A 12,706-nucleotide genomic window follows, 5' to 3' on the forward strand; every position below is an offset into this window, starting at 1 on the left:
AAAAATCAATAAATGGTGGTTTAGGTGTCATAACAACGCGTGTTCAATAACTCGTCATGACAAAAGTTAATGGTGCAACTTTTACAAAAGAAGGTTGAGATGCCTACTAAAATTTAATTAAACAGAAGTGTGCATTTTCAATATTTCACTGGAGATTTGGTGCAATAAAATCTTTTCATAAATAAATATGGACAAATCAATATAAATAATAATAAAAAAATATAAATACATTTACAAGTAAATATAATGAGTTATTTGCACCAAAAACCCCTATGAAATATTGAAAATGCACACTTCTCTCCTGTGAAATTTTAATAGGCATCTTCAACCCTAACCTTTTAAAAAATTAGCACACTCGCCCCTTCAGATGAGTATTGTTGCGCACGCGCCCCTCATGCGACAGGAAAAAGATTTTGATTTTTTTTTTGCACCAAATACCCCTGTGAAATATTAAAAATTCATATTTGACCCCTGTGAAAATAATTTTTAAATCTATTCAACCCATAATACACAATTTTTATTAAAATCTAATTATAAAATATTTAGCAAACAGTTTTTCTTTTATTAATTTTATTTTAAATTTAAATTTATTATGATTATATAATTATTTTCTAAAAAATATTATTATTTTATCTTGTTATCATTATTTTATTAAACTTTTTTCTTGTTTCCAATTTTTTCATTAAACATGCATTCATAAACAAGTATTTAAATAATTTCAAGTACCAAAATATTGAACTAAACCGATAAGTTTAAACATATTGCTTTTTCGATTTAGGACTATATATTATTGAACCAAAATTTAAATTTTTTGAGAATATGCATTTGCACAATTTGTAATAAATAATAAAAAATAACATGCTAATTATATAATTCTAAATCAAAAAAGTAACATTCATGAAATTATCATTTGGTTTAATATTTTGGTATTTTTAGATATTTAAATCATTATTTATCAATCATGTTTAATGGAAAAGTTGAAAACACGAAGTGATTTGATAAAATAATGATAACGAGATAAAGTAATAATTTTTTTATAAATAAATTAATTATAAATTATAAGTTTAAATTAAAAATTAAAAATAAATAAAATTAAAAATGTTTGAAAAATATTTTATAATTAGATATTAATAAATATTGTGTATTATTATTTAATGCAAATTCTGCAATGCATTTTAAAAAATTTAGATTTTGGTTCAAAAATATATAATCCTAAATTGAAAAGTAATATACAGGAAATTATCATTTTGATTTAATATTTTGGTACTTTTAGGTATTTAAGTCTCGTTTATGAATGCATTTTTAATTGAGAAGTTGGAAACAAGAAAAAAGTTTAATAAAATAATGATAACAAGATAAAATAATAATATTTTTTAGAAACTAATTATATAATCATAATAAATTAAAAATTAAAAATTAAATTAATAAAACGAAAAGTGTTTGCTAAATATTTTATAATTATATTTTAATAAAAATTTTGTATTATGGGTTGAATAGATTTAAAAATTATTTTTACAGGGGTCAAATATGCATTTTTAATATTTCACAGGGATATTTGGTGCAAAAAAAATATCAAAATCTTTGCTCAGTCGCATGAGGGGTGCGTGCGCAACAATCACTCATCTGAAGAGGCGAGTGTGCTAATTTTTTAAAAAGTCAGAGTTTAAGTTGTCTATTAAAATTTTAAAGAAAAAAGTATACATTTCCAATATTTCAAATGAGTATTTGATGCAAATAACTATAAATATAATAATGGAAATTTGCATAGTAGTTGATTCAACCGCCGTCTTCCTTTTTACCATAAACTTAGAGCCAACTACCAATTCTCCCATGGCACGAAGCACGAGGAAAATCTCTTTACAGAATATCTAGGGTTTCAAAATTTGCCTTTCCAGCTTTCCCTCCACCTTACGTCCTTTGATTCATCTCGATTTCCCCTCAATATCATTCATAGTCTTAATCTTATCTTACGGGTACATTATTTCCCTTTGCGCATCAGAATCTGCTGCCGATGTGCACCTGTTATTTTATTCATGCCTGAAAATACGTGGTGGGAAATGTTTCCCGGGACAGATGCTGCTCCGTTTCGTAGTTCTCTTTCTCTGTACGAGTTGCGAGGTAAGCTCGAATGAGCGGCGGGCGTGTGTGTAAACACTCTTGTATTGATGTAGTAGTGGGTTTTTTAGGATTTAAGAATTGAAGTTTGTGTTATTTGTTTCGGGTTTTGTTTGACGGATATGTCGATCTGAATTCGTTTTTGGGTGCTGAGGATGCGTCTAAGATTTTCTATTAATTGTGGAAAAGGAAGGTGTTTTGAGGGTTGGGGCTTCTTGATTTAAGTGATGCTTGATTAAGATTGCTGTAGTGTTGGTGTAAAGATTGATTTTTGGGCTTGAGTCTTTATTTGCTGGGTCGAGGTCTTTTGGTTGGTTTTTTTTTTTTTGGTCCATGGATTCGGACGATTCCGAACTACCATCATCGAAATGTTGCAATTGCGGATGCAGTTGCCCAAACATGAATCTTGCAGGGGGGTATATGAGATCTGTGAAACGAAAAATTGACGAACTTAAGGAAGAGAACGTGTTCACCATCCCTGGTTTTGTTGTTCCTCAGAATGCCCGTATAGGTATCGATAATGAATGTATGGCACTGCGCGAAACAGTCAGCAATCAGCAACAGACCATTCAGGATCTCATTGTTGAGTTAGAGGAGGAGCGAAACGCCTCATCTTCTGCTACCAGTGAGGCCATGTCTATGATTCTGAAGTTGCAAAGGGATAAGGCGGATATCCAGATGGAAGCAAGGCAGTTTAAGAGGTTTGCAGAGGAGAAAATGGCTCATGATCAGGAGGAGATGTTGGCATTAGATGATTTGTTGTATAAGAGAGAGCAGGTCATTCAGTCGCTTACATGTGAAGTGAATGCCTATAAGCACAGGATGATGAGTTATGGGATCGTTGGTGCTGACGATGAGAGTATGAGCCAAAACACTGGCTTGATCGAGAACATTGAGGGCCAATTTGAGTTTCCTCCTTATGAGATTTTTTACCCTCCTCTCAAGTGCAAATTGAATGAGTCCCAAGTTTATCCTGATGGCAATGATGAAGCTGTTGATTTTGAGAAATATGCATTTGGAGAAACTCCACGATCTAGGGATCAGTTGGAGGATTTAGAATATCGCATCAATCAATTGGAGAAAAGTCCAAGGACCATTCAGCCTGATGGGGAATGCATTGAAGAAATAGATGTGCTTGAAAAGGTAATGAATGATCACTCCCTGAGGGAGGCTGAGAGTATCCGAAAGTTCTCAGCTGACTGCTCAAGTTCAATGAGTAAAGAAATGGGCCAAGATCTTGCCCCTGATTCACCAAAGTCTGGTTGTAGTTTCAAGAAAATGGAGTTTTTAAGTGTGGACGGGAATTTGAATCTGAGGAAGATGGACGATGCATCCGAAGTTGGAGATGCAATGAGCGACAGGGTTTACACTATTGATTCTGTTCATCAGGGGGTTTCATTAGAAGGTGTCGTGCATCATGGGGCTGCTACTGGTATCTGCAGTAGTGACTTTCTGGCAACATCTAGAGAGTCACCAAATCATTCTGATGGTAGAGATTTGGAGATCCAGAAACTTTATGCGAGGCTTCATGCTCTTGAGGCTGACAGGGAATCAATGAGACAAGCAATTGTATCTATTGGGACCGAAAAAGCACAACTGGTATTGTTAAAGGAGATAGCTCAGAACTTGTGTAAAGAAATGTCACCGGAAGGGAGAATGCCGGTGAGGAAGCATCCGGTGAATAGGAATTTTTCTTTCCTATCAATATTCAAGGTAATTACAATGTTGATGATTTGGTTATTTTGAATTGCCATTTGTTATATTACAAATAAAAATTGCATTCATGTTACTTGAAGGAAGATTTCTTTTTCTATAACTCCTGTAGTTAATAAGCAGGATCCTGCCATCCAGATTTTGGCCCCCTATTCTGAATCAAGATCTTAAAGATATCACTTTATGTAATCCTCAGTGTGATATTTATCATTTTTCCATTATAGGATTAGACAATCTTATGATAGGAATCGCAACCTTGACAACCATGCTTTTATCTTTATCTGAATAATATGTAGATATTTTACCTAGCTTGTTCTAATATAATTTTCCTATAAAGCCTCCATCTTAAATCTTTCTTTTAATTTTTCATTATCTTGTGATTTGCTGATTCTTCTTGAATTATCACATGAAAACCATTTGTCACTTTCACCTCTGAATGTCAATATGGCAGTTGCAGATTTTCAATCATCCCTACTGACCTTTTTTTCCCATTCTTGCACAGTGGCTCGTTTCGTTTATTTTCTGGAGAAGAAAAACACACAGATGCAAGTGAGTACCTCTTTGTTTTACTATCCGACATACCCTTACATTGTGCTGCTTCAGCTTTTCGATTTTTGTGTAAATTACCCTTATATCCATTATGTTTGCTTTTCCTTATTTATGTTACTCGATAGCTGCAAATCATATACAATAGCAGGGTCATGTATTCTCGTAAGGTCAGAGCTAAAATGTAATATGAGGAAAATGCTAAAATGTATTTTCAGTGTGATATCTATCATTTGTCCACATTTGCGAGATCTTTATATGAAAAAAAACAATAGCTGTCATCATTGGTGGCCACTAAATAAGAACTAATTGTTAGTAGAATTCGTTTAACCAGAAACTACTTATTTCGTATGTCCAAATATACAAATGTTGAGCCCTGGGTGTCACAAAGAGGACAGGTTGGTGGCAGTTTTTTGTTGCAGTCAGTGATTGATCCTCTTATCATTTTAGGTATTCATTCGGGCTGTCAGTCAACAATGCGGGCTTGTTAATGCTGCTGGATCGAAGTCCACGTGTGGGGCAATGGAGATCAATATCGAGCAGATAAATGCCCTCTATCAGTCATTGACATCGATGCCCCTGAATTTGTACTCTTGAGTGATTTTGATTGCCGTTTTATGCTTCACATGTCTCATGCTTTCGCTGGCTTCCTCATGGATGTGGGTTGGGTTTGCGTTTATCTTATGCTGGTGTGATTACCTTTATCGTGGATTGCATATTTTAGATCCTTCCGGTTCCGGGCATCATTGTCATTTGAGTTTGTTGAATTTAGTTCGAGGCATGTGTGTAGTTAGTTTCCTTGTGCATATTACAGGTTTATGTATGAATTCCCAGTCAACAAAGTGCTCCATTTTATTTGTTACCTTTTGGTGAAGATTTTTGGTGTTCCAATATGCATATAGTACCTTCCTGCTTGGTCTAGGTTCCAATTTTATCTGCTGGCTATACAAACTGATAAGAAGCGCGTGAAAACTTGACTATTTGGCCAGAAGCAACAAAAGTATGTCAAAGTTATGATTGATTGTATCAAATTAGGTTTAATGCTCCTGAGTTTTTTTTAGCTTCAGTATAAACATTACAAAATTTAAAAATTCTTTATAAAAATAAAATAATAAAATTTCTTAGACTATCTGAAATTATCCTGTGAAAAAGCCATGAGTTTATTTATTTTCCTCAATGTGAAATATGGCTCGAGTATTATTTCCCCTGCTATAAAATGTATGCATTTGATCTTAAATTAATTTTTGTATATTGTTTTAACTATTGTTTAATTCGATACAAAGCTATATAAAAATTAAACACATTTTATTACAGTTAAACTTTAATTAAGCATATTACATTTCATGTTTTATTATGCTTAATACGTTTTAGAATCTCCATCCAGGTGCATGGTTTTTATAACTTCGAACTTCAGCTGTTTTTGCCAACATCATTTCCAACACAAGTCTGTCTCCCTCGCTAAACACAAGCCCATGCACCACCGTCTGGAAGAGATATGTTGATTATTATCCATCTTAAAATGCACTTTCAGGACAATATTCTAATGACAACGTTTCATTATAAGTGCCCACAATGGATGCGTAGCCATAACAATTTAATACACTAAAGTTATATTAGTTAAAGGAAGATGGTTACTCATAGCCTGCCAAACAGACTTGAATAAATAGCTGTCATTACCCCAAAAAATAGCTCTTCGATTTCAAGATAGGGCAGAATGGAAGAACTATACGAGTCAAATTGAAGCGGAGTACAAGGGTCTTCTTTAAACTTGTAATACAAGATTAACACAAAATGCAAATCGGTCCAGCTACAGGAGGATAAACGTCAATTTCTTCAACCTATACAACTGGTGATACAGAAGCAGTATATGAACCACCACTGTATCTCAATCCTTTTAAAAATGCATTTTGTGTGTGAGGTGAACACGTCGCATAAGGAATATCGAAAGAGTTGCTGCTTTCTTGTAATGGTTTGTCTGCTACAGCTTGCTGAGCAGGTTGTTCCTTGGCTATGCCTAGACCAATGTTCAAGCCAATTGACGTGGATTCGGTCACAAAGCTGCATAGCAATCAGAAGGTAATTGAACATCTGGTAATAAGTCACTGTCTGATTCCTTGGGAAATGTATAGGTATAAACTCTTAATGTGATTCATGGGTAAGAAAAGAAAGTTAAATGAGAAATCGGCTCCATGCAATAACTAAATCTCTATCTTTGAGAACATATAGTTTATTCAAGACAATTAAGTAGGGGAACGTCACTACAACTATGATACATTGGTTCTTGCAGAAATAAACCAAAAACTGATGTTAAACGCAGACATAAATAATAACACATTAATTATATCTGACGGACGATGGACCTCATTCATGGTTTCACTTTGCCCTAATGGCTAATGGTGCTCGGATTTTCAAAGAGGAAGTAAAAGGCATTCCAACACTAGGTTATCGCGATAAACTACTGAATTTTGATCTTGTGTAAAAACTGATGGTATACTAGTCCAATTTAATTTCTGAAAATGTTATATATAATAAATGATGAGGAAAAATTGGTGCAAGGTTGTTATTTAAGAATATAACGTTAGCAAAACAGGAACATGAATAAATTTTCAGCCGACTCAAACTCTAACAATGAAATTTTGTATACCTTGCTTGAAAGTCAACCCCATTAGAGCGCATGGCATTGCAGATGCCACAGATCACCCATGGTGGGAGATAGACATCCCTAATATCAATACTATTGCAGATGCCGCTTGATGAATCGCTATAAGGAGCACTATTCATGTCAGATTCCTTTTGCTGTAAAGATATGCAGTCGGCTTTCCTCAGTTGTCTACATCTCACCTGCATAACAGTAGGCGAGACAATTTTATAGATCCAATGGTGAAGATGTCAAGAGCTTCTACAAAAAGTGGCAATTCACTCAGTTTATTGTGTCCTGGTAATTCTCAGTTCATGTGAAACAATTTTAATAAAGGAAAAAAAAACTTAAATATTATCTAACCTCTGAAAATTGCCTTAAATCAACTACAACTTCAATTGAATGATTGCAGGTAATCAATGCTGCTTTACTAATGATAATAAATTTCTATATTTCTTGAGTAAAACCACATATCAGTGGGACCAACCTCTGGAGCAGAAAGAGCAGCATGTTCGAAAGCAACTGGTGAATACAGCATGGGAACATCACCACCAGTCAAAGAGGTCAAAAAGAATCTGCAATCATACCAAACAAGAAATTTTGATGAGAAACACAGAACAAAATGGTTTTCACTTCCCATATCACAAATTCCAGTGCATCTGTCCTTTCGCTGACATATAATAACCAAAATTGACCAGATACTGACCTATAGTTCAAAAGAAAATCATATAATGCATGAATATTCTTGTTCCCGGTAAACATCAGCAAAGATTGTGGACTCTTGTCTATCCCAGTCATGGTCTCCATAGATCGAGCCTAAAGCATAAATTATGGTTATGCACAGCCACAATAATTTTAGTTCAGTCAACAAGTTCTCATCCAATTTATTCACTTCATAGATTGTAAAGGACTGAATGGAGATGTCCAAAATATTTCACTTTCCTAAAGCATAAATCTTAGGATTGAATAGCAGTAAAATTTCGTTGACCACTATAAAAAATGTTTTTGGGGAATGAACAAGAGCAATATCTTTATGGTTCAAAGCTTTTGAACAAACAATGCTGATGCTGATCCCTTGGCAGTGAATTAACAAGCAATCATTATCCTAAAGATGCTTCACCTTTTATCTTGGACCTAAGTTCAGCGGCTACACAAATATGCAAAAGTGAAGATGGATAAATTGCAAACCTGGCCGAGATTATATTTTCTTATCTCAGAAAGTTCAACAAGGTCTTCTGCAGAAGCTTCTTCCACTTTCGTGTGGCAAAGAGGCATTGAGAAACATGCACCCTGCACTCATACCAAAATTCAACAATGAATCTTTCGTGTTGCTGATCAACAATGAAAGACTCTAGCAGAATGAAAATTTGCATAATAAACAGAAAATATCATTAAAATTGTAAGAGACATGAAATGGCAACAGGAAGCACTGAGGAATGTGATACACTGATACTATAGCTACTGAACCTACAAATCCATCCTTTATAAGAAAATAGCCTTACATGTTCTTTTAGAAGCGACCTTAAATTTGTGGTTGATTGCGATACATAGGCCAAGCAAGAGCACTTGGTTTCCTTTGGTCTACAGAGTCCGGTGAACATAACCACAAACTGTTCAGTGCACACTGCAAAAGTTCAAACAATAACCGAAAAATGAACATGATTTTTCTCCTTGACGAGAAAAGTCAAATATAGTAAACTTCAAAAAACCATCTGATCGCAACCTTCAAACTTGTTTAAGATAACAGATATTCCTACCAAATTTGATCATATGACTTTCCTATCTTACATCTATAGTCTTGACAAAGATAATCTCATAACATGAAGGAAAGCAGTTCTGGAGAATTATCAAGCAAATCACCTGTCACTCTTTTAGCAATCTTTACCAGAGTAAAAGTTACTGTGCTTTATTTTAACTGCTTTCATTCGCATTTTATACTCCTTTGTGAAGCAGCAAAATGATGCTGCCGCATAAATTCTTTCAGGTTGACAGGTGATTTGTATGATGTATCTCTAGGATGAAGTATTTATTGAAAGCTTAACAGAAAATAAACTGTGACAAGAAACATTTGAAGCAGATTGACCCCAACAATGACCCTAGCTCTCAATAGATTTAGGGGATGAAACTCATTATGAACCCATGGTGCAGATTTTTCTGAGGATCATGCGACGAAACTGAGGCTAGGCTATAGGAATTTAGAGATAAAGTGGGTTGGAAATGTTTATTCCTAGTTGGTCTATGAAAATTGGAACTGCATGCATATTTGATAGCCAAAAAAGAAATTGTGAGCCATGGAAAACTCAAAACAGACACTTGCCCCATTAACTATAAAATAAGGAACAAGGTCTATTTAAACCATTCATGTGATGAAGAAACAATGAGCATGAAGCATCACAATTAAGAAGTAGAATTCCTGAAAGTGTATACACAAATATTAAAAGAATGCTGCAAAATGTCAATTACCGTAAAATATTTTACACAATTTTTTCCGAAGCATATAGTAAAGACAGCGAAATGAATCCTCCCATGCCTGCTGCCGATTACTCAGGAAGTCCATTTGCCCTTGATAAACAAAATCAACACTAAGATGGGAACATAAAAACAGAAGTTCAAAAAACCAAGGCGAGAGTTTAACAGTGAACCAAGGCGAGAGTTTAACTGCGATACCTCCTGCAGTAGAGGTCAATGCTGCTATAACAGAACGGGGTAGAATTGATTGAGGGTGAATCCAAGAATGAAAAGTTAGTGGATTCCTTGATTGACAGTTAAAGGTAGGCTCAGATGTGCAGCCTGTGCTTTGACTAGTACAACCAACTGATGTAAACTGAGACAAACCATTGGAGAGGCCACAGTTCGTTAACCTATGAAACCTATGGAACCATGAAATAAAGTGGATGAATCCATAAATTGTGGCACACATAAAATATTTATAGCTCAGGGAAACAGTTGAGACAATTTCAAAAATGACTTCCAGTCATATTTGCCCCCACAATTGCTTCTTTCCCCACCTAAACGACACAATTTTCATAGAATGAGCAGGAATCTTCATTTCGCTCTCTCTCCCTCAACCGAGGAAAATGGCTTTGATCCCACCCACTACTTGGCTCCTTTAATTCTCTTCAATGCTTAATTTCCCAATTTCGCTCTGACATCAAGGATTCAAGGTTGTAGAAGACTTCCACTGCTTTCTTTTATTGACCCCAAATCAATCTTCTCTCCAGAAGTTCATAACAATAAATTACTAAACTGTTTTATCTGATTGAGAAATGGAAGAAATTTAGTCAGGATTCTGTTCATTTGTTGCTTGCTCTCTGGTTTGCTCTTTCTCATTTATAACTTATATGTTCAGCAACTACTGAGACCTAAACTCTAATTACTCAATTTATTGATTTATTACTTCACCAAACTTTATGCAAATTATTTTGGTGAAATGCATGTTTATTATTTATAATCTTAATTAGTGAACTTAAATTCTTCATTTGGGTTTTATAGTTCATAGTTTAATGATTAGATTGTTTGACATACATCATTTTTTCCTCACTGCGCCTTACTTTTGAGAGGCACTTGTCCAGATTTTTCGTAGTGCACTCTCAATGGTAATGATTTTTTCCCAATTTGGGATCAAAATAAAAATTGAATTCCATATCTGAGAGGACCAGATATTAATGCATAAAAATTAAAAATAAGTGTTTAGCAAGAATTAACGCGCAGTTTTTCAAGCTGCTTAGCAACCGGAAAGGATCAGTGAAGATGACCAACAATGAGAAAAAGCATCTCAACCAATAGGCATCAATATAACTGATTGCTCAAAGAAATGGCATCATAAATTTTACCAATAAGAACAAGAGCCGACTATTGGTGCATACAAAAAACAATTAAACAAAAAAAACATACAGTTTGTTGGCTTGGTTAACATAACAGCATTCAAAACCGCAAACTTTTGATGTCCTTTGCATGTCACCATATTTATTGGAAAATAATAGTCATAAAATTTCTTTTCAGACACAGGCTATTAGCATTATGTATGAGTAAGCAATATCTAGACAGTGTTAAGATTAGCATCAATTGATGCATAGATAAACTCACCAATTCACAGAGGATGTAGATAGTACTCGCATAGTAGTTTTTAGGGTCAAATCCAGAGGAATATTGTCTCCAGGTACATGAAATTCAGAACAAAAGCTTTTTGGCGTAACTTGTCCTATATTATCAACTGAATCAACTAGTTGAGCTGACAGACCATGAGGTTCAGATGAAACTAACCCCTTTAAAGCTTTATCCTGTACATGAAAAAGATTAACAACATTTTTTGATTGAAAATGCTCCACATCTATTTCACGTAGAACTTCATGGTAAAATGTTACCATATCAACAAATGAAGAGCGATTTAACTTATCACCACCCAATGAAAGCTCTCGAACGCTCTGAAAAGTAATTTTGTTACAATTTTTGCTTGTGTTGCTAGCTTGATTTGAGTGGTTTTTGCTACTTCCTGAAGCAACAGTATCATCCACACTTCGAGGAAACAGAGAATATATATATATTAATCATAAAAGTAATGGCGTTGTCCAACCAATACTGCTAAGTCAAAACAAGAAGTACCTTGAGTTTTGAGTATGATGGTTGCCATTCAAATCCATGGGCTCAACAGAAGCCTTCAGGCTGTCAACATACTCGTTACAAACAGTTTCCTGCCAGTGGTAATGTATATTATGTAAGTAATGATGAGTCCGTAATGCAAGTGAAAAGGGGTATAGCCAAAGTAACCTTAGGATTTTTGTTTCTGGAAAGCAGCTTGAGGATGGTATTGTTTTTAGTGACTGGAAACAGTTCATCCATCCGTGTGTCAACGTATCTAGGTGCTTTAAATGAGTCAGATTTCTTAGACCCAAAATGCTCTCCATCTGCGTTTCTACAGTAACAAGGAATTCAATACTTATGCAAAAAAATCAACAGAAAGCTATCATACCTTTGAAAGAAAATTTACCTCATGGAACAAAGAACTGGAGCTGGATTTTCATCGACAAGCTCCACTATATTCTTTCTCTTCAGTAGCTCTCCCTACCAGAAAGGGGAAAAAGGCATAATTAGTAAAAGTGTTTACTCTGTTACACATAACATCTTGTTAATGCCGATTCCATTCAGCAAATCAAACTTCATATACATCATTCTTTCATTTCACCCTTGTATGTGCAGTCTACATTGCATAAAATATTACCCGCAACTCTGAGGGAGTTTTCCGCTTCAAAGTGGAAGTTGAAATCTTTGAACCACCACCACCACCACCACCACCACCACCACCACCACCTCCGGATCCACCACCAAGCTGAAGAGAATTCGACGAAAACATTTGACTAGAAGCAGCGAACTTTGTCATCCTCTTCAAATGCAACTTCTATGCTTAACCGAAAAAAATTTAATATAGTCTACAGATACAAAAGAAGAGAATCGAAACTAAGATAAAAAAGGGTAAAAAATAATCAGCATTCACAAGCAAGACAATTAAGAAGTTCAACCTGGTTCGGATGATCTCTAGTTCTTCGATTTTTCTCCCCCAATTTCCTTCGGCGGAGGAGAGCAGTGTGATGGGACTAGGCATCCAATTAAATTAATTAATGAAAAGAGCACTGTGCTGTCTTTTCAACTTGTTTTGAATTATTTTTGGTTCCCTCCCCATTTCTGTGCTTACCACTC

General features: G+C 34.9%; 2 protein-coding genes across 2 annotated transcripts; one reads left to right on the forward strand and one right to left on the reverse strand.

Moving 5' to 3' along the window:
* Positions 1 to 1,788: 1,788 nt before the first annotated feature.
* On the forward strand, positions 1,789 to 5,256 carry LOC140887879 (myosin-binding protein 7-like). The gene is made up of 3 exons (XM_073295451.1): positions 1,789 to 3,828; positions 4,331 to 4,377; positions 4,825 to 5,256. The coding sequence occupies exons 1-3, from the start codon at positions 2,449 to 2,451 to the stop codon at positions 4,919 to 4,921; spliced, it is 1,524 nt and encodes a 507-aa protein (XP_073151552.1). The 5' UTR covers positions 1,789 to 2,448; the 3' UTR covers positions 4,922 to 5,256.
* Positions 5,257 to 6,049: 793 nt separating this feature from the next.
* LOC140892077 (uncharacterized) lies at positions 6,050 to 12,300 on the reverse strand. The gene is made up of 14 exons (XM_073300822.1): positions 12,231 to 12,300; positions 12,000 to 12,073; positions 11,780 to 11,924; positions 11,615 to 11,703; positions 11,377 to 11,527; positions 11,099 to 11,292; positions 9,680 to 9,882; positions 9,476 to 9,574; positions 8,515 to 8,636; positions 8,201 to 8,302; positions 7,719 to 7,828; positions 7,500 to 7,587; positions 7,019 to 7,215; positions 6,050 to 6,432 (listed from the first exon to the last, which is right to left on the reverse strand). The coding sequence occupies exons 2-14, from the start codon at positions 12,002 to 12,004 to the stop codon at positions 6,213 to 6,215; spliced, it is 1,725 nt and encodes a 574-aa protein (XP_073156923.1). The 5' UTR covers positions 12,005 to 12,073; positions 12,231 to 12,300; the 3' UTR covers positions 6,050 to 6,212.
* Positions 12,301 to 12,706: the final 406 nt, after the last annotated feature.

The sequence above is a fragment of the Henckelia pumila genome, chromosome 3 (genome assembly GCF_033568475.1).
Source record: "Henckelia pumila isolate YLH828 chromosome 3, ASM3356847v2, whole genome shotgun sequence".
In the NCBI taxonomy this organism is placed as follows: domain Eukaryota; kingdom Viridiplantae; phylum Streptophyta; class Magnoliopsida; order Lamiales; family Gesneriaceae; genus Henckelia; species Henckelia pumila.

Coding starts and splice junctions, on each gene's coding strand:
- LOC140887879 (XM_073295451.1), top strand. CDS start 2,449: ATGGATTCGGACGATTCCGAACTACCATCATCGAAATGTTGCAATTGC. Junction 3,829..4,330: donor CTTTCCTATCAATATTCAAG/GTAATTACAATG, acceptor ATTCTTGCACAG/TGGCTCGTTTCGTTTATTTT. Junction 4,378..4,824: donor AGAAAAACACACAGATGCAA/GTGAGTACCTCT, acceptor TTATCATTTTAG/GTATTCATTCGGGCTGTCAG.
- LOC140892077 (XM_073300822.1), bottom strand. Junction 11,293..11,376: donor GCTCTTCATTTGTTGATATG/GTAACATTTTAC, acceptor TTTCATGTACAG/GATAAAGCTTTAAAGGGGTT. Junction 9,575..9,679: donor ATTGACCTCTACTGCAGGAG/GTATCGCAGTTA, acceptor TTGTTTATCAAG/GGCAAATGGACTTCCTGAGT.